General features: G+C 44.8%; 2 protein-coding genes across 3 annotated transcripts in view; one reads left to right on the forward strand and one right to left on the reverse strand.

Moving 5' to 3' along the window:
• LOC119445772 (glutathione S-transferase 1) overlaps nt 1–10,772 on the forward strand; it is a 39,877-nt gene extending 29,105 nt beyond the window's left edge. For both annotated transcript variants that reach the window (XM_049663625.1, XM_037710050.2), the window contains exons 2-5: nt 354–412; nt 2,913–3,063; nt 5,509–5,679; nt 10,469–10,772. In XM_049663625.1, the coding sequence (XP_049519582.1) occupies nt 354–412; nt 2,913–3,063; nt 5,509–5,679; nt 10,469–10,606 (519 nt within the window). In that variant the 3' untranslated portion in view covers nt 10,607–10,772. The remainder of the gene's footprint in view (nt 1–353; nt 413–2,912; nt 3,064–5,508; nt 5,680–10,468) is intronic.
• The window catches only part of LOC119445778 (glutathione S-transferase 1-like), a 603,258-nt gene that overhangs the window by 152,156 nt on the left and 426,756 nt on the right, over nt 1–24,346 (reverse strand). The gene's annotated exons all lie outside the window — the stretch shown is intronic.

The following is a 24,346-nucleotide window of genomic DNA, read 5'->3' on the forward strand; positions in this document are numbered from 1 at the left end:
CTTGGCGGGCGCAGGCAAAGTTGTTTCGTGGGAAGCATCCAAGGAATGCCCATTGCCGTTTTGAGCCCTAAGCTGGCGGAAAAACTGTCGGAGACATAGACAGAAAGACAAGAAACAGACAGGCAGGAGACGCCGTAAAGTGCGAGAAGTATCCTATGAATGCTAATCGCCATAATGAGTCATGTTACATATCAGTGCAATTAGTTGCGTGCCAATAAGCAAAAGAGGACTCTCTCTGCGCTGGTAACACCAGACAAATGTAATATATTTAGATGAATGAATGGTCGCGTTCTCATGGAGATAGAACATTTCTCAAATTTTATTCGCCCAAATGCAACTCTTTTTTGTTGCAGGTAAACCCATTCCACAAGGTTCCTGCCATTGACGATGACGGCTTCGTTGTTTACGAAAGGTATACTTCGCTTGTATAGTTCGAACACTGGTCGTACAGGTCATGGTTTAAAGCAAAGAATGTTTGCATTTGGCTTAGCAAGTTCGTGCGATGCTAATGTGTTTAACGTGGAAAAGTCCTGTGCAGTTTGATTATGAAATATTATAGGCAATACATTTACTCCCTGTTGGCATCTGACCGCGAGCATGGATTTCAAATTGTGCTCACGGGTATTTCTAAACTGGATGGCAGCAAGGTTATACAAGCAAAGTTTCAATAACCTTCTGAACAATTCCAAACCATGGGTTCATTCGCACCAGAGAAGCCTGGGGACTCAGAAGTTTACACTTTTAAAGGGAAGCTTTCTTTGCCTCTTCCCTCGACATTTTCACGGCTGCTGTTTTGCACGCCGCGTTGGAGGGTGGTTGAGAACGTGTATTATTCACATGGTAGGGACGCGGGAGACGGGTCTGTGAACCCTTTCGACCAAAAACTTCGTGAACGTCACCATAATGCCCTCTGGAACTCTTTGGTCATAGTCGCAATGCCCTCTGGAACTCCTTGGTCATTGTCACAATGTCCTCTGGGTGGCTGTATTTGCGCGTTAGCCTAGCCCAATATCATTGCAGAAGCTGCAGCGCTTACTTGTGTGCTCAGGTGCAACAGCCCAGTGGGGAGTAAGTATGATATAGAAAGAGGAGACAGAGAAGATGTAATGCCAACCCCTGCCGAAACGGATTAATAATAGCCACTCCTCGGCGGCGTTAGCTTGCATATACATGGGATTCTCACGGGAGAACAGAAAGGTGCCGTCAGAAAGCATGCTTCATTTGGGGTCTCTTCAATGAAAGAAACGCTACTACTAGACATGGCCACAGGTGCGGACAACATAATTTTAATTCCAGATATGATACGGCACGTTTCTGCTATTCCTGAAAAATAAACCCTCTGCAAGTGTCTACATGCGCACAACTGACGCAGGACGTGCAGACGCAAAGCCGCACTGAAGTACGGCCCCGTCAAGACGACCACACGCAATTGACTGTCCAGAAAATCAACACAACAGCCACGATGCGATGCGCCCGTGTCAAGTAATGACAGTGCTACCTTTCTCGCAGCCTACGAACAATGCGCACAACAACGCCTCGAGCAAACACGTCTCTCTGTGTTTTCTGTGTACTACATAGATAAACACAAGTGGTGCACACAAGGTAACCTAACATCACGACTGTCGTAGGCCCTCAAGTTCACCGCCAAATATTGTCAATGAAAAAAAAGCACAGAAAGCTGCGATTATGTCGATTCCCACAGTGCATTGGATCTGCATGTTCATCTTTTTCCCTCTCTAACCAGCTCCTGCCCATGAATTCGAACCAGTTCACCGGCGCAAGAAATACAAGGTTGACATGAAGAGCGAACTTTGGCAAACTCTCCTTGTCTCCTACAATAGGTGCAATAAATCTGCTTACTCGAGCCAATAACTTGGAGTGATGCGTATGCGAGCACTCCCGTCGAAGCTGCAAATATTCTAATAAATTTCCAGTTTTATGGGGCTTAATGCTAATCGTTCTGTCGAATCACTCCCCCATTACTCTCGCCAAGTCTGTAGCGTTTAAAACCACGACATCAGCTTCCTTTCGAAAACCATCAATTTTTCAGCGTGAGCTGTTGACAGGCGACTCGCCTTTTCAGATTCCGTCCTCTGTTCTGCCTGTATAGTCTGTAGCGTTTGCAAAAGTTATTACCAAACAATTCGCACCTACTTGCGAATAGATGCTGATTGCTGAAGTTAGCAGCTAGCTGGTTCATACTACAGCTAAAAGTCTATATGAACATCTTCCTGATCAGGTTGTTTCACTGTTAGTTTCGCGTAATTTACGCCATAGCAATTCTTTAGAGGATGCCTTATACCTTAGAAGTATTTAAAAGTACCTTATTCATTTCTGGGTGATATACAAATGCTTCTCATGATATAAAATGTCCGCAGAACATTAAGTTTTTTTTATAAGTTCTTACAGACTTTAGACGGCTCGCCCTGAGCTGACTTTTCTTTTTGTGCGTACTAACCAAGATGTTTGCACTGCTTGTAATATTTCCAAGTGGCCACATTAATTAGGGCTTTATTGACAAATCGGCGGGAATGTTTTGTTTGAGCAAGGTGGTACTTTGCGTATGCGAACCTTTGGAGTAAAGAAATAGCAAAGCAGAAGTGGCTGCCACATTGTCGTGTGAAAAAAAAATGTTAAGTCGTGGTTCTGAAACCATTGTGCAATGCTTTTTACTTTCTTTTCTAAGTGCAGCAGTGATAGCAGTGGCTGGCATACTTCAGAACGGTGATGCCACAGCTTTAGTGACGCTCAAAAGCGCGAACTTTATTGCACGAATATCGCTACTGCAAGGTGCAATCACCATCGTAAGCGTTAAGGCCATTTTCATAAAGACCAAGAAAAAAAAGAAATGCTATTATAACATTATAATGGGTCCCTCTATGCTCATGCTCATTTTTTGCTTTCTATTCCAGCTCAGCGATCGCCTACTACCTGCTGCGAAAGTACGCCCCCGAATCCGAGCTATACCCTAATGAAATCAAGGCACGGACACGCATAGACCAGGCACTGGCCGCCCTTTCGGGCACTGTGCACGCTGTCCATCCTCTGGCAGCGGTTTTCTTCGTAAGTGCACGTGCTTTTTTTTTCAGCATCTCGCAGCAATGCTTAACAAACGTTTTCGGCACGCAGTCAACGTAGGCTGTGTTTTAATGTGATTAACATTCTTTGTCTACTTCAGCTATTTTGAGCTTATCTATCCGTCTATCTGCCTAGCCTCTTACGTCGAGCCAGTGGCCCAAGTTGCCTACCACTTTCGGCCACTAGGTCGTGCTCGTCGTCCTGACGCCGTTGTTGTACCGCTGTCGTCATTTCAGCTTTGTGATATGACTGTTATGTCATCGTTGTCACACCTTCAACACCAACTCAGTGGCTCAAGTTGTCTAATAGATTTTGAAACTATGTAAGTGCTCATGCCATGTATGTGCTAACGATGCCCGTTGCTTCGTCGTCATTCTAACTTTGTCATCGGACTTATGTCATGCCGTCATCGCCAAGCCATTGTGGTAATACAGTCATGGATTCCGTGTTGCTCTGTCATCGTGACGCAATTCTGGGATTCCAACGTAATGATTCCAGCTTCGTCATCTAGCTTTCGTCATGTGATCGTCACGCTATCGTCGTCATACAGGCTTCGCGATGTAGTCGTCGTTACGCCATTGTCGTTATACACTCGTCCTCGTGCCATAGTCCTCATACCCTTGTCATGTCATCATCAGTAACTGTGAGATTAGTTGTGCCATAATATTTGATGAGTAATGACCTAATTGCTCTGATGGACCGATATTTCTCTAATGTTTGTTTATGGGTTGCTTATTTCCCGAACCATGTTTCGTCCGGTAGTGTTTTCCAATGCTGTTCATTGTTTATATGAACAACTTGTTTGTGGTTTCCTTTGTATATAGCAGTGATGAGCTGCAACAGCTACGTAATAGTTTTCATGTGTTCTAATATACAGTCATATATGCCCTTCAACTCGGTCTGGCTAGCTTATTCATTTTCAACCGATTATTCGGATCGTGTGACGCTATAATCTAATGTGATTTCATGCTTTAGGATTCTACGGGATAAAAAGAAAATGGGTATGGAGGTGTACTACACAACAACACACTGCAATAAAAGCGGAACCATGAAAAGCGGCACACAATGAGATTTGATAATAGCTGTATGCTAATCATGTAATCCCATAGGTGACCGAGCTGCACCAAAGAATAAATCGGCATCAGCCTAGGCAACTACACACTTCCCTAGTGCAACAAAACACAGACAACAATGAGGGGCGTTAAAGGTTTCCTGCAATTTGAGTCGTAAATTAGGCTTGCACCGATATAGTCTTGTGCTGCCAAATGTTTGTCCTAGCAGTACGGAAAGTTTTATCTAAAGGAGCATATCCTCATCGACGAAACTGCAAAATCATATTAACGTTGGCACATTTCTATAAATGTGGCGAGTATATTTTAATTTTGGCAGTGCTTGCATACAACCAGAACACTGTTTTCACGCTTATAAAGCCACCTATATCACAATGTGCGTGTGACTTCTAGTAAATGTCATAGCGCAAAAGGAAAATCAAGCAGATAAGTGCAACCAAAAGCCTGCTCATGATGAGAAACACTCGCACAATCAGCGTCGAACAAACTTCGGCAGGTAACTAAGCATCAACCCACACGGTTAACTGAGACATTTGCCTCGGCATATGGTGACGGACAGTTGGCCGCAAAGCGCGATTACTGGTTACTCAAGGTGGTTTAGGTCACGTCGTAAGGCTACAGCAGGACAATGAGGGCAGGCCTAACCTAATTCGAAGCACACTATCGTATTGACATATTCACCCCGGTTGCGATAGGGGTGCTGTAGCCACAAGTCTGCAGGCACCGTAACAGCATCGTGTAAATGCCGCCACCCAACGTCACTGTTTGTGACATCAGAAGAGTTTACGACCTCGTGTTATGGTACAAGGGGGCGAAAAAGGCTGAGTACATTGGATAAAATGACATCCTGGGCGTCTCTCACGCAACTGTCGATAACATGGAACCAACCGCTAAAGGAATGACGGCATGCGATGAAAACGCTGTGAAATGTATTATTTTCTATTAGGAGAGAAAGGGGACGCAATGTTGTGAGTCAAATATATTAGCAACAAAGTGCTGAAAAAAAGATAAGAAGTAATAGCGGACGTAATGTAAATGCATAATGGCGCTTCATACTTACAATGCCGGATGGAAATCCATGCCTCTATGGTATCAGTGCTCCCCGCCAATAAAGCTTTTCATGCAGTGTGATAATGTTGAGCGGTAGGCGGTTATGTAAAATTGACCTTTTTGATTCCTTAGGCTTTTTGTTCTTCTTTTATTATATTACTTAACTTTAATTTTGTTGTATTCAAATGATAAGATTAACTACGGCCTCTAACTTAAGCAATGATTGTTTTAGCAAAACTGCTTTTAATAACAATATTTTTCTCTATGTTGACAACCGAGAATTTCTTTTTCCCGCTAACTTTCTGCACAGCGACCTGGCTTTTTTGTCAAGAAGACACCCACAGCTGCAGAAGTGATCGCTTACGAAGAAAATGTTCTCAACAATATTCAGCACCTCGTCGGGGACGGGAAGTATGCCATCGGCGACAAGCTCACCCTCGCCGATCTTACCATCGTCTCCCACCTCGCTATGATTCTCGAGGTAAGCGGCCAACTAGGAGGTTTATTATATTAGGGATGAGTTTAAAACACCGGCGTTTCTGACTGTTAGCGAAACGGAGCTTTGAATGGTCACTTTTTCATCTTGGTAGACTTGGCATTTGGTATTCAGCACGGAAGTGTATTGACCGGTTTAAACCTGCGTTACGAGACTTGCCGTCGGTATTTGGAACAAGGGTGTTCTTTTGAAATTGGTATCATTTTGCGAGCGCGTTCTTGAATTCTCTCGCGTGCTACTCGGAAAGACAGTGAATTCGCAGCATTGAGTGCCTCGTTTTGTAACAAAGAGAGAAATAATGTATCTAAAAGCGCGCAGGGCAAGAAGAGGTGTACAGTTTGGGTTGGCTACTTTGTACGGTGCAAAGCTAAGAGAAGTAAGAGGGGCGCTAAGGAAATAGGCCACGTACGTACGCAATTGATTTGTAACACAGAACGCACTTAGATTACATTGTGTAGGCCCGTAGGCTTCAGAAACTTGATCAGCGGAACTGTAGGATTCTGTACCAGAATAAATTGGGATCACTGGTTGAAAAATCTGTTTTGATAATTCATGGACTAATATGCAGTCTATCAAGCACTAAGCACGTCACTTCCACTTTTCATGTGGCCGAGCCGAGCTCCCATGTTTCAAGCTGCAGGGTTATTTGAAGCCGTGCATCAGTAAACATGCAGCTTCTAATTACTTCATAAAGCTGCTTGCTTACGTTCTGGCTTTGTATTTTCCCTGGTGCTGGCGGAATACTTCTTGCGTGGGACAGTTTGTTCCCTGATTGAATGAAGCCACTCATTCAAAAATTATAATCTGATTAGAAAAAGGTCATTTTTGTAGCTCCAGATGTATGATTTCGGCAGCCTTCCATTGAAGCTTTTTTCAAGTACGTTCTTTTTTATAGTGAACAAATGCCCACAAGCTGCGACAAATGCTATGCGATCTTTCCTCATGATTCTAACTTCAAATTAAAAACGCAATTTCAACACATTCAACACACGCCCATTTCTTAATATATCAATAACATTCATCATCGTAGGTAGTAGCCTCATCGTAGGTTTTATAAACTGAAGCACCACTAAACGAAAGGGCTACCACCTATTGCAATCGCGTATGCTTGATACAGCATGTAGTCACGGACATATCTCTCAAAATGAATACGTTTGAATCGAAGAAAACCTGAAAAAAAAGAACAGCAATTGGAAAAAAAATACGAAGGCTCCTATCTCACGGTGATGGTCGACGGTAATGCGCTTAACATTGGATCAGTGCAGTTACACAACGTATTGCCACCATCAAAATGAGTTTCGTATCAGGCTTTTATTGCAGTGGGATTTGTCTAAGAACAGTCGGCGGACATCTAGCGCCGCCGCCGCAAAGTCTGCGCGTGGCCTCCGTGATGTAGGAGGCGCCGATGCGTGGCGAGCGCTGAGAAACGCGTCATGTCGCAACCGGGCTCATCTCTCGCGATTCTTTCTGGATACGCTGCGAAAGGCACATTAACTTCCATGTTACTTTTCTAGAATCTACAAAACGCATCCCGTATTAAAAGAAATGTGCCTAAAAGCATTACTTAGAACAGCTTTCACGCTTTGTACTTTAATTCTTTTTCCTATTGCTTTACTTCCGCTATTCTTCATATTCTGTCTTTGACGTTCTTGCTTTCCATTGTAGTATAAATACAATTGGACTCGTCAGAGACACAGTCAATAACTGGATCTTAGGCGTGTGCAGACATCAGACGACTTTATGAAAGAGTTACTAGGAATTAGTGGTCCAAGTAGTCTACTTGTCAATGTATGATGGTTAATGTGGCCTTTATGAGACAGCTAACTTTACGAGAGACTGTAAGAAGTATATCCAGTCTTTCCTCCTATTATTCATGGCCTACAGCTTTTCTCTTCTTATCATCATCGTCTAACTTTCTACTTTCCATGCAATCAGATCTCGCCTTACACTAATGCAGAATAACTGACCATACTCTGTTTCATACTTATTAGGCAACGGTGCGGAAGCTAGGCAAGTAGTGTGGTCATACAATTCTTATTCCGTGGTTGTTTCTGTGGAGCTGTTTTTCATGTATGATGTTCCTGCCGAATAACTGCTTCATTCAGTTACGGCTACGACTTGTGGACGTTGCGCTACGTTCCTTTTTTTCTTTCTGGGGTTTTACGTGCCAAAATGAGTTCTGATTATGAGGCACGCTGTAGTGGAGGGCTCCGGTATAATTTTGACCACCTGGGATTCTTTAACGTGCACTACAACGCAAACACACGGGCGTTTTTACATTTCGCCTCCATCGAAATGCGGCCACCGCGGCCGGGATTCGATCCCGCGACCTTGTGCTCAGCAGCGCAACGCCTTAGCTAAGTTGGGCTACGTTAGCTCGTGCATTATTACGGGACCTTTATGCTTTCAGTGTGCGATGCACTATGTTGAAGTTCTCAGACGCAAGTGCACTGTAAAGGAAAATGCACCCACATGGGAATTAAAACAAGGTGATGTGCCCTTTATACATCCATCCTTGAATATTTACTCCGGTGTATGGGAGGAATACAGCGGCATTCCCTCGTTTCACTCCGCTCACTACCTGCGGGAGGATAAAGGCGACATGACGTGATTTTACTCCGCCTTCAAAATTTTGTTCTCCGCGGGAACTCCGCATAGGGAGTTTTAAAAAAACTCCCCCGCCGGAACGGGTTGGTCACGTGGTGCTTCCCATAAGGCTGTGCACCGCGCCAGCTACCGGAGGCATTCGGCGGAGTCGGCGGTGCTCATGGCTGACGGTTTGTTTACATCTGTGAAGTGTTGTTCCGTGCCAGCGTTTCGCCGATTTTCTTTCCTATACTTCCTTCCAGAAAGTGTTATAAGCGTGCCTGAAGCTTACTGTATCTCATCTTTATGTACGATAGCTGTGATCAAGCTGCTGGCAGCGATGAATGCAAGAGCAATGATTTCAAATGCGGAAAAAGGCTTAGGTGTGACCACGAAGCTGCCGGTTGACTCCTGATATCAGCTCAGGTTTCTGGCTGTGCTTTCGTGTTGCGTGACTTTGACTTGTGTTCTTCAGTGCGTGAAATACCACTTTTATGTCCTTTTGAGTACATGCTGACAACGTCCGGTGTAAAGTGCCGCGTAGCAATGGCAACAGCAGCCACCGTTCGAGTGGCAACGTCCGTGATAGCCGCACATGAATGCCATATTCCGACTTCGTTAATGTGCTGTGCTGCCAGTAAGACCGTGGTGCAAGCAATTCTTTTTATGAATCTGTGCATGGATATCCTCGCCCAGGAAATACGGTTGGACGTAAGTACGTACTGTAAATAAAGCTTCTTACTGACCGATGTGAATCAAATTGTTATCGCGCAGTTCTGTTTTGATCACGTCGTTGCTTCGGATATTGCATTAACATCATGCTCCATCAAAGATACTGATTTAGGAGCATACCCGCTGGCTCCGAACATGAGGATTTGTTTGCCAGATCAGTGATATATAGCTACGTTTCACAACCGAGAGACATTGCTTCGATGGTGAGCAAGTAGTGCGGTCAAAAAAAATGTATGACTACGCAATTTTTGGTGTTACGTGGCCTGCTACGGGTCATGCTCATATGTAATAAATTGTTGTCACACCACCATTCTTTCGCACGAACCTAATTTTGTCATGAAGCACGCGCACGTACATTTTTCTTGCGTACTGTAACGCACTACTGTTTGGCCGCGGACGCCGGCAGTGTGCGAAGTCGCTTCAGGGCTCACAGAATGACATCCTAATTTTGAAAAATTATGCCATGAACGTTGTTTTTTTTCAATATTCTAAATTAACAGTTCTGTGTGAATTTAGGTTTGGTGTTTCTTTCAGGTAGGCAGATCTCATATGTGCGAGCCTGTGTGTCGTAATTCTGAAAATAGTACCGCTTCTCGCTAGGCCGTGTCTAGGCACACATTATCGTGGCTATATATAGGGGCAGGGTTGCTTCTTGTTATGTGTCGCGTCTCCCTTGGATGTCTTTCACAGATCTTCATCGGATGTTTCTCAAATGTTTATGTGTTTATGTATGGCATGGTTTGTCTGGTCTCGTTCACTTGTTTCGCAGAATTTGGCTTATGCTTTGGCGTATATTTCGGAATTTGACCCGTAGCCTCTACATATAAAAAAAACTGTCCACGCAATTTGACGTGATACTTTTTTTATACTGCCGGTGCAGCTCGAAAACCTGCACCAGCCCGAAGTAAAAAATAAAAATGACAGAAAAAAAGCTCCCCTGGCACCATGCAAAAATTCCGCCCGCATGGAGTAAAAGTTATACTCCGATCATTCGGAGCATAATAAACTGCCAACCGGGGGTTGCTAGAGGACAAGCAGTATACTCCCACCTGAGGGTTATTTCTCTTTACAGTGTGGTGCGCTGTCGTAGCTGGCCCCAGAAACTTGTCCCTGCACTTGTCAGGCAGCAAATAGGTTTGAACTGTGACGCCTTCCGAGTAATAAATACCTCATATTTCGCCAAATCAAAGTATGAGATTGAAATTACGTCAAATTACTTGACGTACATAAGCGTCTTTCTTTGTTATGTGACGGATTATTGTTGGTCCTGAATGTGAACAGTGAGAGATGTTTCTGTAGACATTCTCGCGTTGCCTGCCATACGTAAAACGGTGTATAAAACACACTAGTTCAAGCCGACCGCTCAGCTTAGATCTTATAATACATTTTTTTTAAATCTCCCACTGTGCCTTGCATCTTTGTATTGCGGTAACTGCTTGTTCTGCTTGTTTTTCAGATTGACTGCGTCGACCGTTCCAAGTACCCGAAGCTTGTTAGCTACTACAAAAGCCTGAAGGCTCAGCTGCCTTACTTTGAGGAAATCTACAGGCCTGTAATCTGCTACGTGAAGCAGCACTGGGCTTCGATGCAGTAAACTCTACTGGAACTTACTTTAGTCGCTTAATAGAGAAGAAAGTTCAACATATTCCGCCGCGAAAACCCGTCAATAAACGACGCAGTAAAATGCACCTCCCATGGAAGCTACACCCTTCCTTTATATTCACTTCTTCGTTGGTGCACCACGGGCTTACATCGAACAAGACGTTCCCAGCGATTTGGCTTGTAGGCGCACATAGCGCAAGAATAATAAACAATCCAGGCTGCGCCCACTCTGTGGCACACATCATGCACAATACGATCATCACGGCTGCATGCCATCACGTGCCCTTTGACGGTTTCACGCTCAAATCTATGACGCCTTACAGCGTGCTTATTTGACGTGGTAGTGCTAAGAATATGTAGGAGCAGCATCTGACAGGTACGCTGTTCTGTCCACGGAGGCTTTAAACAATCTGACGATAGCAGGAGGATGGATTCCACGTGAACTGATGTGCTAGGTGCTCAAACAATGGTGAACTATAAGTTTTTTGTGTTACTAGTTGGGAACTACTTGAAGGAACTCGTTCGATCTTTATTACATGTTCGAGCAATTGCAGGCACCTCTACGATACGCCAACGTACTCTTGCGTATGCTTAAGTAAAAAAATGAACAGGAAGCTTTCGCATATATGCAAGGCCGAGATCATGGTGTGCAAGCCTGGAACCGAAAGTATAAACATAGCAGTCCAAGGGATTTAATTTGGGACGACATCCCTTGGCTGCCTGCTGAAATATATTTCATCGATTAAACAAAGCATAGCAGCTATACTGAAACAATTTGTATCTGAATTGAATGAGCTGACAAATTTGAGCACTATCTGCCTTTGTATGCTACTGCACACTATTTTCATCTTGACAAAATTAAGCTCATGCACCTGGCATGTAGTGTTCTTCATGATTTACAGCTAGGAGACATTTCTCTTAAAGTTTTCTTTTTGCTCGCATTTGTCTTTATTGCGCACAAAAATAACCCTTAAGAAATATTTTAGTATCAAACGCGCTGGAGTCTTGAAGAAAGAATCAAAATAAAGATAGTTACAATTGCATTGCACATAGGTCCTATTTTGGCAGGCAACCAGCAGTCGTTCGGCCCATGAAGGCCTACTGTTGTTTTGATTGTTTGTCCCTGTTGCTTTGATTGATAGACCCTGTTAGTCTTTTTAAAAGACTAACAGGGTCTGAGGGGCTGATTTTTCATCCTGAGCTAGAACTATTCTAAGAAAACAGAGCACGAAGCCACAGAAAAGCCTTGTGTAAATGATTTGTATGGTTTTTATAGCTGTATAATATCAATCGGAACGTTTCAGGCATGGTCCATCTCACGAAGAATGTCAACGGTAATACGATCAGCATTGACACAATGTAGTGGCACACCGCATTCCCACGCTGAAACGCGTCATGCGTAAGGCGTGTACGCAGCCTAGCTCCTCTCTCGTCCCGATGATGATCATGATTTTCATTGGCACCGCGACAAGAAGTCATCTGACGTGCTTAAGCTAATCAAATTTTACTACATTATTCGCATTGTAGTGTTTTCGCTATCCCGCCATGATCTTTTCTTTCTTGAGTATAACCGTTATCTCAATACAGTAGCATAAACTTGCCCATAACAACTCCGGTTCTATGACTATCCCCTGCTTTTTTTTTTTTTACCACCGATACCCCAAATGTCTCTTGCTTATACCGACTGCTGACCAGTTATTACTTCCATTCGTTTCGTATCCCAGCGCTTCTACAAGATAGTTTCCTACGGGTCTCCCTCTGCACACACTGCGCCCTCTATCGGTGGCATCGAGAAGTATGATATGTTCACAATGATTGCCTGAATATACATGACGGAGGCTTGGTTCCAGCCAACACACGAGAAATTTCAAAGGATTTTTTGCCGAAAAAAACAACGAGCAGCACATACCCGATGGCAGACACCGAATGAAGGAAGGTGGCTTGAAAGAAGGTAATAATTCTCGCCAAACGCGCCCAGTTTGCCAGTATTGATAAAACCTTATGTCAGAGGGAAAAAAATTCTCTTTTTTTCCTAAACACAATATTTAACATTATTAAGCGGCACATCCCACATTTTCATTCCTTGCGATGGATTACTAAAAGAGAAGAACAGCACTTGAGCGAGAAATCACGTTTCATAGTGAACTAGCTAAAAATTATTACTTCAGTTTCTAGCTGATTATCTTATGGAGCATATTGTACTTTACGAATTGTAGCAGGTGAGCTCTGAAGTCGTATCTACTTAGAGCTCCAGCAACATAAGTTTCCAATTGTGCGACGGAATACAATGATGTTCTCTGGTGCTTGAAAAATGCGTTCCAATAAAATGGCTTTCATACAGAGCAACAAGCCGAGGTTGCTTATCGGCTATGGTGTTGGGCTGCTCAGCGGCATCGAAGCACTTCCACGGGTTGCGTCGCTCATTGTTCAGAAAGAACACGGGGTGCGCGTGGCTCGCGCGGACTGCATTCTCTTGCGGAGGGGGCGCAGGCGAAGTAGAGCATGCGTAGTGGGTCGCCGCCGTGGAGCATGTCTCGAGCGGCGGTCCTCTTTCCTCCTCACCCTTTCGCCATACTCTCCTCCGCTTTCCGTTTCATGGAGCCGCTACGCCCTCCTCCTCCGCTTTCTTCCTTGCGCTCTCTTCGCTAGCGCCGTCTTTCATCTCCCGCGTTCGCTCTTTCATCCGTCGCTGTGCTCGTTCGTTCGGTTACGCCGAGGGATGAAATTTCATCCGGCGAACGATGAAACAGCGAACGCGGAGCGGGGGATGAAAGGCGGCGATAGCAAGAGAAAGCGAGCAGGAAAGCGGAGGAGGAAGGTGTAGCGGAAGCATGAGGTGTTAGGCGAAGAACAGGGCCGGTATTTTGTAGCGATGACTTTAAAGTAATAATGCCTTTTCGCGCTTATCCCGCTTTGCCAGTGGTCAGAGTGACGGTCCGCTCGCGTTATCAACGGGATCCGCCGGCCGTGAGCGGTGGATGATAAGACTATTCCAAAATAAGTCATAAGCCATCGCTACAAAATTGCGGCCCAGTATGGCGAAAGGGTGAGGAGGGAAGCGGAGTGCTGCATGAGACAGCTTCCACGGCGGCAACCAAGCATGCGGCGAGCATGTCCACCGATACAATATTTGTAATCAAAGCGCTGGCGTGGGCTCTGCTTCACCTCTTCCGCCACCACTGGAAGAACGGGCTCCAGCGTGAGCCACGCGTTCCCGTGTTCACGCTTTCTTTCTTAACAATGGGCGACGATACGGTGGAAATGGTTCGTCTGCCGCTGCTGCTAAAGGTGGATTCACACGACCGGACGGAGGAGGAATTTTCGCAGCGGGTGGCGTATCACGTGACGCGCGCGTCATCAAAACGTGCCGCCCTCGCCTAGTCCGTGCTCCTCCGCTCGCGGTCGGGATTGAAAATGCTCGCCGGTATTTCCATCCGTCCGTTTGGCGGTCGCCTGACCTCATTTTACCGTAGTCAGTGTCAAATCTGTCGACATCGGACGCATTGGCGTGTCTACGATGGCGTGTTATCGGCTTGGAGCCACGTGTGATTTCGTTGTGCAGCAGTGACCGCGCGTATTTTGTTGTGATGCAGCGGGAAAGCCAAGTCGTGGTTGCGCGCACATTTCTATTGACTCACACCGCGCAGCCTGCGTGACTTCAACATGAGTGAGGTGCACAAGAAAACGCTAAGTGACGATGCAAACGTCACTCTTTTGGTTCTTGTTGAGAGATTCATAGCACTATAGCATATAGGGCACGCCGAGTATGCAAACGCGCAGCTGCTAATAAACGTTGGAGTCGAGAGTAAGCACGTGGATTCCGCAAACAGCGGTCCGGCTGTGCGAATGCGACCTAACTCGGCTGCGCCGGATTCAAGTGCTGACGTCACTGTTTGTCCGTGGAGCAGGCGGGATTTTGCACTCGCGTGTGTATCCACCTTAAACGAGCAGCCCGAGAAGAGGCTCAGCGTAGACGTAGACGACCCTGTCATATACCTATTAAGGCGAAAGCTTTTAATGGCTCATACTCGGGGCGTCCGAACGTCCGTCCGTCCATGCCCTGGAACGGTGACAGCTGTGGCCTCTCCCCCTCACACTTTCTCAGCAATCACGTGATGGCGCAGCGGCACATAGCAACAGTTGCACGCCACAGCTGTGGCCTCTCCACCTTCCGCTCTCAGCAATCCATTCCACTGGGAGTGTCATGCAAGAAAGAAAACAAAAAAACATGGCATAGTCTGTCGAATGGCCTCAGGCTTTCGCCGAACACACTTTGGAATTTAGAAAGTATCCTTCAGTTTATGGCTTTGTCACAATATACCACGAATTCAAAACAATTGAACAGCTGCGCTCAAAATTCGCATTAGGGAGCACCGTAATCATCAGTGAATTCTATTTGTATGCATGCACTCCGTGATACTGTAAAATCACATCTGATGCACTACGACATTGAAATTAATAAAGGAAAGGTACAGGAGGTCCCAAATTGATGTAATAGAGTGTACAGTTCAGATTAAAGTGCAAAGGGAAATACTACAGCACCGCGTATCACTTCGAAGTAATCCCAACATGAAGAGATTGATAATATATTATTACATAAAGTACACAAATACTATTATTACAGTAATTGCAACTCTAATCTGGAGCAACAAGAAAGCCAGCAAGTGAGAGTTTGCTCACGTTATTGCTCTAACAAAGGTAGGTGAAGACATTGATGCTTCTTAACCATGAATAAGAACAGTTTGTGCTAAATCCAGCGACGATATTTTTTGCGCAACTGCATGTGGCGCCGAGTCCGCGCTGGCTCAGCGCGGATAAAAAACGTCTAAATCTTGCATAAAAAAGTCTAAATCATGCCTGCGTAATAATTTACAGAAATAGAAGAACGTTGTAATTTTCTTTGAGGCACAAAACATGCGTTGTACCATGGACCGCAAAAAAGCGCCCTTCCCGTGGCATTTGCAGACGTTGTAACCGCACACTGAGAAAGTGACAGCATTCGATCATTAGCGACTGCACTGTCATGGTTACAAGAAACCGTGCTGATGAACTAGTTGGTCGTTCAATTTCCTCTTCTCGAGGAGGACACCGTTGTTTTGGCACTTCTTGTGCCTCGACGCGTGCGTTCTAAGGTGTGTCTGTTAATAGTAGCGAGCTTGCCTGATGGCCTAAGTGGGAGCTTTAACAGAAACGGTGATTCTGCAGTGCCCCTAAGGCATCATTTCGGCAAAGGAAAACAACTGGCACGGCCGAGTACATATGTGCAAGCGTCTCTGCCAAAGTACAGTTAGCAGCATGTACCTATCATTTTATTTCACAAATAAAGTAACTCGTGAGTAGTAACGATCTCATGACGCATGCTGACTGAAAAGTAAATATTTTGATGAATGGATGATGCATTAAGCATCCGTTTGCTCCCAACTTCGTTTCATGCCGAATAAGTAGACGTGTTTTTTTGCGTTTTTTTTTTCATTGAGGTTCGGTTTGGGTTCTGTTCTGGCTAGCATTCCGGTTCCGGTACATTTTTCGGTTCAGGAAACCTAACCAAAGCTATAGCTGACGTGATGTTGAAAATGAAGAGGGAGCAACGAATACGAAATGCAAGCGCCGTCACTGTCAAAAGCAGAAATCCTGAAGTAATATCATATGTACCTAGGCGGCCGCGCAACATGGAAATGTGGCGATCAGATCTGACGTCCACATAATCATAGTCGGTTCCTTGGAAGCTGGTTAGCCTGAAACCACGCTTGCTTCAGCACATGGGGGTTATTTATTTAAAAGCTTGTTCAGAGAGCAACCAGAGGGGACACTAGGTTTGTAAACACAGCTGGTCATGTGATCGCAAAAGAACTTTGACGCAAGTGGCCGCCATGCGAGATTGGATATTGCTATTTGTTTTTCTCCACCTATACGTACAAACGCGCCGCGCGATGTCCTCGCCATCCGCGTCATTGTCCTCATTTGGGCGTGCATCGGCGACAATTTTCTCCAGACCGGAGTCGCCGCCGTATTATGCGTGAATGATCCTTCTAAGGCGCTGGCATCTTGAAACCAACCGCCTTCCCCACGTGGTCACAGTACTGGGACAACTGTTTTGCTTTCAGCAGCTGCCGAGATGCGGTGGCACATGTCCATGCTAGCGCCGTCTTGGTAGAGTAGTCTTGTAAACAGCGGGCTTCCCAGTAGATGAAGGCAAATTCGCATTTTTGCCTAAAGACCAGGAAGATAGAGTGCCTTGCGTTTAATTAACCCCTCGGACAATAAAATCCGAACTTTCTGCTAATTTTCACTAGGCAAAGCAGATGTAAGGCTCAGATAATATTTTTCTAAGATCGAATTAAGGTAAGCAAATGCGGCTGCTCTTCAGCGGTGTCCGCTCCTTGCGCCCAGTGGCGCGCACGAACTCCGTTCACTTTTGCCGCGGAGCGCTATTGCGGGGAAAGCTATGCATGACTATTATCAGCCCTGAATGTGTTGGGCATAAGTCAGTGACGCAGTATGTATCCGACATTGTGCCGCACTAGTGTTTCGTGCGTTGACAGTACAGCACAATCAACGCTTCTTCTTCTTTCTGGGGTTTTACGTGCCAAAACCAGTTCTGATTATGAGACACGCCGTAGTGGAGGGCTCCGGATTAATTTTGACCACCTGGGGTTCTTTAACGTGCACTACAACGCAAGCACACGGGCGCTTTTGCATTTCGCCTCCATCGAAATGCGGCCGCCGCGGCCGGGATTCGATCCCGCGATCTCGTGCTCAGCAGCGCAACGCCTTAGTAAGACTGAGCCACCCCGGCGGGTAGCACAATCAACGCAAATAGTGCGGGAAATCTTAACGGCCACGACAAAATCTGTTGTAGCGACACGGAGAGTATTCCACTGCGACTAACAATCGAGGAACATGGCGAGATCGGCAATGAAGGACTTGGTGAAGGGCAATGAAGGGCAATGAAGAGCAAGAGCATGCATTCAAGGCGCATGGCAGCCAACCAGAACTCATGACTTAGCACTGTTGTGGTTATGCGCTGGGCTTTTACGTACCCACCTTAAAGATATCAATGTCGCGAGGTGCTGCGCTATGCAGTTTCCAGCGGGCAAGTACTTCAAAACTGTTTTTAAATATTTTTAAGGGTCGTTCACCGTATATGTTTTGTAGATACTGTATGTGTGTTCCAGATAAATCGATCTCACAAGACATATAGACTTCGAAATGTTCTGTCAGCGCTCCTTCAGACCTCAGCGACAAGAAATAACGTTTCTTGAGCGGCCATTATCAATTAAATTGTTTAAAAGTTAGGTTTTGGCGCATGCGCCGGAATACTGCTGGAGGTTATACCGGGTGTTCAAAATTAAGTTTTATGGTTTTCTCAAAAATTCGGCACTGGAAGGCACGGAAGACCACCTGTGCAAATAAGTTATGTGGCCAGAGGAACACAAAATGAGGTGGCAATTATCGCTGTCAGCAGCCAAATAATAAAATTGAATGCTTACCTTTTTATTGACTGCACTAAGTGTGTATGTTCGTATTCAAAAGTTAGAGGCAGTCGTGTTTCTACGCAGTTCTCTTGGAAGACTTCTTCTAGCGTGTCTGTGCTTCGAGGTATCCAACTCCAAATTTTAATTGTCCTTCGCATGATTACGCTTGCAAGAGAGTGAGGATCGGCGCAAATCTCCTCCCTGATGTGACGCGGCTGTTGCGTGCGGCGTTTAGTCTGACAACAGGCCGGAGGCGTAGGCAAAAATGATAATTGTTCCCGTTCCTCTTTCGACTGGTGAAATCAATATATGGCAGTACGGTGTGCCATACGCAGCACGCATGATCGTGTTAAACGCTATAACAGGATATAATTTTCGGCACATTTTTGTACTACTTGAGATCGCACCAGGACATCGTCATGTGAACGCGTTCACTGTCAGTTACTAGAGTGCTTCTGGAATATCGGCGCCTTTGTACGGAAGGATAACAAAGAATATTCACGTGGGCTCCCTTCGTGCTAAAATGGCTGCTTCTGGCCGGACGAGATATTCTACCGAAGAAAAATAGACGTGGTACTTGCAATGGCTGAGGGGAATGGCAACACTTCATTGGCAATGCGGCTGTACGCGGCTCGCAACCCACACCGTCCCCTTCCAACTAGGCCTATCTTCATAAACGTATTTCGGTGCTTTCGCGCAACAGGTTCAGTTCGTCGTCCGAGCCATACCGGGAAGACACTAGTCAATCAAGCCTTCGAAATCGGCATGTCGCGTGCGTAACGTTGATGCCAGAACTCAGCATCCGGCAGACTGACGATCAGTACGGTCGCAGCGTTGGATGTGCTAAGAAAGCATAACTTCCATCCCTATCATGTTTATCTTCATCAGGAACTAAGTGAAGTGGACTTTCAAAGGCGGGTTGATTTGTGCAATTGAGGCCTTATAATTGATGAAGAAAATGACTTCTTTTACACAATAATTTGGACAGATGAAACTCGGTTTTGCCGCAATAGCACTGTGTATATTCATAACGCGCATTATCGATCACAAGAACATCCCCACTGGGTGCGGCAGCACAAGCATCAAGTATATACGCGGGAGTGTGAATGTGTGGTGTGGCATACTCGGGGACAGGATCATTGGACCTTAGCGCATTGAGGACAACTTGAACGGAAAGATGTACATGCAAGAAATATTAGGTGTTGTCGTCGACGACTTTGTCTCCAATCTTTCCCTGAATGACCTGCGCCAAGTGCTGTTCTAGCACGACGGAGCACCACCACATTTCTCCACCACGGCAAAGAGGTTGCTGGACACACGTTTTCCACGACAGTGGATCGGGCGTGCAGGAGCGATGTGTTGGCCGCCGAGATCCCCTGACCTGTATCCTCTCGACTTTTTTCTTTGGGGCTACGTTGAAGATCGAGTTTATGCAACAGAGCCCAGTGATGTCAATGATATCGAGCACAGGATAACATCTGCCTGTGCGAGCATCCCTCCAGAAGTACTGCACAGAGTTATCGAGTCGACGCGAGAGCGCTTTATGCGTTGCGTTCTTGTGGGAGGGAGGCATTTTGAAGATTTTTTTAAGGCATTGACATCTTGATGGGTGAAGTGTTCCCAAGAGATTTGTGCATGACAACACCAAACTTAAAGCGGCAGTATGAAATATTCATTAGCATAGCTAAATTGTTTCTGCTGTTGATGCTGCAGTTGTTCCTCTTGATTTCAATAAAACTTACAATACTTGAAAAGCAGCAGTCACTTTATTTGCGTAGCCCAGGCAAGGACCATGCCCGTTCGTCTAGTCACCATTACGCACGCGCACTGCCCTCCAGCTTCTCCGCTCGCGCCATTATCTCGGCATGACAGCTGCCGCCATCGTTACAGGGTGTGCGGTCGCGTGTTACGACAGCGGTTCCGGGTTCTTCGATTTTTTATTTCGGGATCCGAGAGGGGAAGGGGGACAGTTATCTTTGCCAATGCATCCGTCCCATTGTCAGCTAGAATAAACGCCGCACGCAACAGGCGCGTCACATCAGGGAGGAGCTTTGCGCCGATGCTAACTCTCTTGCATGCGTAATCATGCGAACGACAAATAAAATTTGGAGTCAGATATCTCGGAGTATGGACACGCTCGAAGAATTATTCCACTGATACTGTTTAGAAACACGACTGCCTCTAACTTTACAATACAAACATACCCACATACTGTAGTCAACAAAAAGTTAATTATTTAATTTTAGTTAATTATGCTGCTGACAGCGATAATTATCATCTCACTTTGTGCCCTCTAGCTACATAACTTATTTGCACAGGTGGTCCTTCGCGTGCATCCCAGTGCCTAACTTAAAGAAAAACATAAAGCTTAATTTGGAACACCCTGTATATCCTAGCAGTGCTTTGTGTTGGCTATGTGGGTATCGAACTTTGATCGGTTATTTTGGATAATAAAGAATTCGCTTTGTTCGAGCCTCGCCTTTTTTTATTTTAGCTTGTACGTTGTGTTTTCTCTCTGGTTTAACGCGAAAGCGTTAAGGGCCCCATGTCGGAGAAAATCCGGTGTCGGGGTCGCTGGCGTGGTCCATTAGAGAAAATTATGTTTAGGTATATGTATATGTCACGCCTTGCTGTATGACATGCGGTATATGCGGGTTATATAGAGACACCATTCTATCACTAAAGTTGATCATACCTTGTGTGACATTCTTGACAAAGTTATTCCTCGCAATTTTGAGAATGACAGCCCACAAAGAAATGTCATGAAACAAAACAACGACATCGCTTTCCTTTTATGTCGGATAAGCCGGAAAAGGAGGATGAAGCACAGCAATTAAAGCCGCGTAAACGTTTGAAGCAACAAGCACAAAGATAAGACAAATCCATGCACTAAGCATCATTCCTTGATTGCTGAACGATCGCTGCACCAGAGCTCCCTCTACTAATTTTTGTATTAAGCTCAACGCTTCGAACTGTTCAACGGTCAGCGTTTACACTGAGCTTGCGCTTTATCACGCCGTTAAAGAAAAAAAAACATGATAGCAACCAGTTCCGCCGCAAATAACACGTTGCGCTTGAAATTCACACCGGAATAAGCTAAATAATGCGTACCTTTAACGCAAATGCCGTGACGCTGAAGTTTTCTGATTTTTTTTTTTTGGTACATCACAGGCTCCAACTGGAGCCTGTGATGTAACTGTGAGGAGGGCTTACGAGTTTGGTTGCGAACAGAAGCAGTTTGAACATTGATATTTAAACATCGTTATACAATTGTTAATAAATAAACTGAAAAATGGAACGAAAGGAAAACCCTTCAAAACAAAATGCTGCATATTTTATTTGACGATAACGGGGTCAGAGATGTGAACAATGTTGACCGGAAGGCTATTCCAATCGATGATTGCACGTGGCAAGGCTGATGAGTTGAATGCGGGGTTCTTCACGGAAGACGTTTGAAACTGAGGCGATTATGCAATCGGCCCGATGTGCGATTCGCCTGTGTAACAGGTAGGATAAATAGATGATGGCTGTGAACAAGTTTATGGAAGAGGCAAACAAGTGCGATTGTTCTGTGAGATTCTAAGGACCGAAGGGACAACGATAACTTAATGTTAATTATGCTGGAATTCCGACTGTAGTCCCGTGCACTAAAACGAGCAGCACCATTTTGTAGGCGTTAAATGGAATGAATAAGGTATTTTTGATGAGGTGACCAAATGAAAGATGCGTATTCAAGTTGAGGGCGAAGAAATCTTTGATATGCGAGTTGCCGAGTCGAAGTGGGCACTCCTCTGAGGTTGTGCTTTAAATAGCTTAATATGCGGTTAGCTTTAGCAGCGATATTTTTAATGTTTGTTGTCCATGAGAGATTAGGCAAAAAAGGAACGCCAGGTTACTTATATGATGACGCGAGGAAGACTGGACTGCTATTAAGTGAATAAGTATATAGAGAATTGGATCACTGGCGGCTAAATGTCATTAATCGGCATTGATCAGTGTTAAGGGGCATTTGCCATGATGAGCACCATGTAGTAATGCGATCGAGTATCTTCCTGGAGAGCTATACGGTCGTTAATAGAGCGGATTTTGCGATAAATGATGCAATCGTCTGCAAACAATCTGATTGTCGAGGTGATGTTTACTGGTAAGTCAATAATATGATTTGAAACAATAATGGGCCGATTACACAGCCTTGGGGTACTCCAGATGATACATCATTAAAGGTACATGAATAATTGTCAACTGAAGTGAACGCTTTACGAAAGGATAAGAAGTTTCTTCTCCAAGAAATTGTTAAGGAAGCGAGGCGCAAAGAGGGTAGTTTTGCTTTTAGACGACAATGTGGAACGCGATCAAAAGCTTTAGCAAAGTCGATGAATAAACAATCGATTTGAAGACTTTCATCCATTCTCAAAGTTGTTCGTTAGTAAACTCAAGTAGCTGTGTCTTACATGATAACCCCTTCCTAAAGCCGTGCTGTTTTCAGAAGAAGAAACCGCTGCTTTCTAAATGTAGTGCCATGCTAGATGCAATATGTTCGATAAGTTTGCAAGATATGCATGTCAGTGATATTGGACGACAGTTAGCAACGTTAGTTCGGTCACCATATTTGAAAATTGGAATGTCTTTTCCAATTTTCCGCTCTTCTGGTATCAAAGGGATTGTTGAAAAATAACTCAGAAGACGCTGGAATAAACCCTGGTATGTTTCAGAATTTGACGTAATGCCATCGACACCGCATGAAGTAGTTATTTTTAAATTATTAACCAATGATACAATGCATTTAACAGTAACTTCTATGGGGCTCATGTAGGCAGAGTCATAATCAGGTGCCGATGGTATATTGGAATAGTCTTCCTTCGGGAACATATTGACGAAAATTTTCTTAAACGTCTGAGCGCGTTCATCTTCGGCAATAGGGTCACCAGCCTCATCAACCAATCGAAAAACATGCGGTAGTGTGTGCAGGTGAAATTGTTTACCAAAATAGTTTCGGATTGTGTTAAGGAGGGATGAAGATCATGTAACATGAACTTGTGCCTTGCTTTTCGGAGGGCCGCACAATATTCTTTGTCAGCGTTTCTGAATTTTTCCCATGATGCAGGTGTTCCGAGCTGTTTAGCTGCTTTGAAAACTCGATCTTTTTGTTTATTGAAGTATGCAGGTTCCTGTGGTACCATGGTTTAGATTACCTAGCACGAAAACATACGCGAGATATATATGTGTTAATCAACCGAGTTAATTACTCCTTAAATTGACGCCAGTTTTCATTAACAGATTGCAGGAGAGAATCGCAGAAGTTCCGCAACCCAAGGTTAATTGCATCGTAGATTGCCCTGTTATAAACGAAGATGCGTTTGGACGTTACGCTACGTTGGTGGCGATAGGGCATTTTTATGGTGATATGAAGTAGTTTGTGATCTCTCAAACCGTCTGTGAGGGTGATCGGGCTTACATTGTCGGAAGCCGATGTGTGGACACGATCTAAGATGGTAAAACCACGCGTAGGTTCGTGATGCAGTTGAGTTTAGGAAAAGTCTACGGTTAGTTCAAAAAAATTAACCGAGTCACGAACCGGTGCAGTTAAGGTACTCCAGCTGATATTTGGGTAATTGAAATCACCGAATAAAAAGATTTCGGCTTTTGGGAAGTTTATCCTAATATATCTGAGGTTGGCATTCAGATGGTTCACGAAAGTGTCTGAACTATCAGGTGGTCGGTAACAAATTTCAAGAAGGGATTTAAATAACGAAGACGTGATGCAAACCCATAAAGTTTCTAAGGGAGATGAAATGTTAACACCAAAGTAGGAAATATAATTTCGTATGGCTGTCATTACCCTACCACCCCTTTGATTAAGTCTGTCATTTCGATAAACAACAAAATGGCAGGAATCAGGTAAGAATTCGTCATGTGTTCTATCAGGGTGCTGCCACGTTTCAGTCAACGTTAGGATGTCCGAGTTACTATCTTGTAGATATGAGCACAGTTCGGTACGCTTTGGGAAAATGCAAAGGTGTGTTGGTGAATGCATTCACCAAGATATCGATCATTTTTATACCACGAGCACAGTATCACCACACTATCACCACAGTATGACTGTAGTGTATCACCACAGTATCACCACAGTACCAGCACAGTATGGCTGGGGATGATTGTCCGCCTTGTATGAAATCGCTCTACGTTCTTGCTATGTACATTCTGTGAGTGTTTCAGAGATAGGGTCATACGTGTATACGGTATCGCTCATGCGCACT

The sequence above is a fragment of the Dermacentor silvarum genome, chromosome 3, assembly GCF_013339745.2.
Source record: "Dermacentor silvarum isolate Dsil-2018 chromosome 3, BIME_Dsil_1.4, whole genome shotgun sequence".
NCBI classification, from domain to species: Eukaryota; Metazoa; Arthropoda; class Arachnida; order Ixodida; family Ixodidae; genus Dermacentor; species Dermacentor silvarum.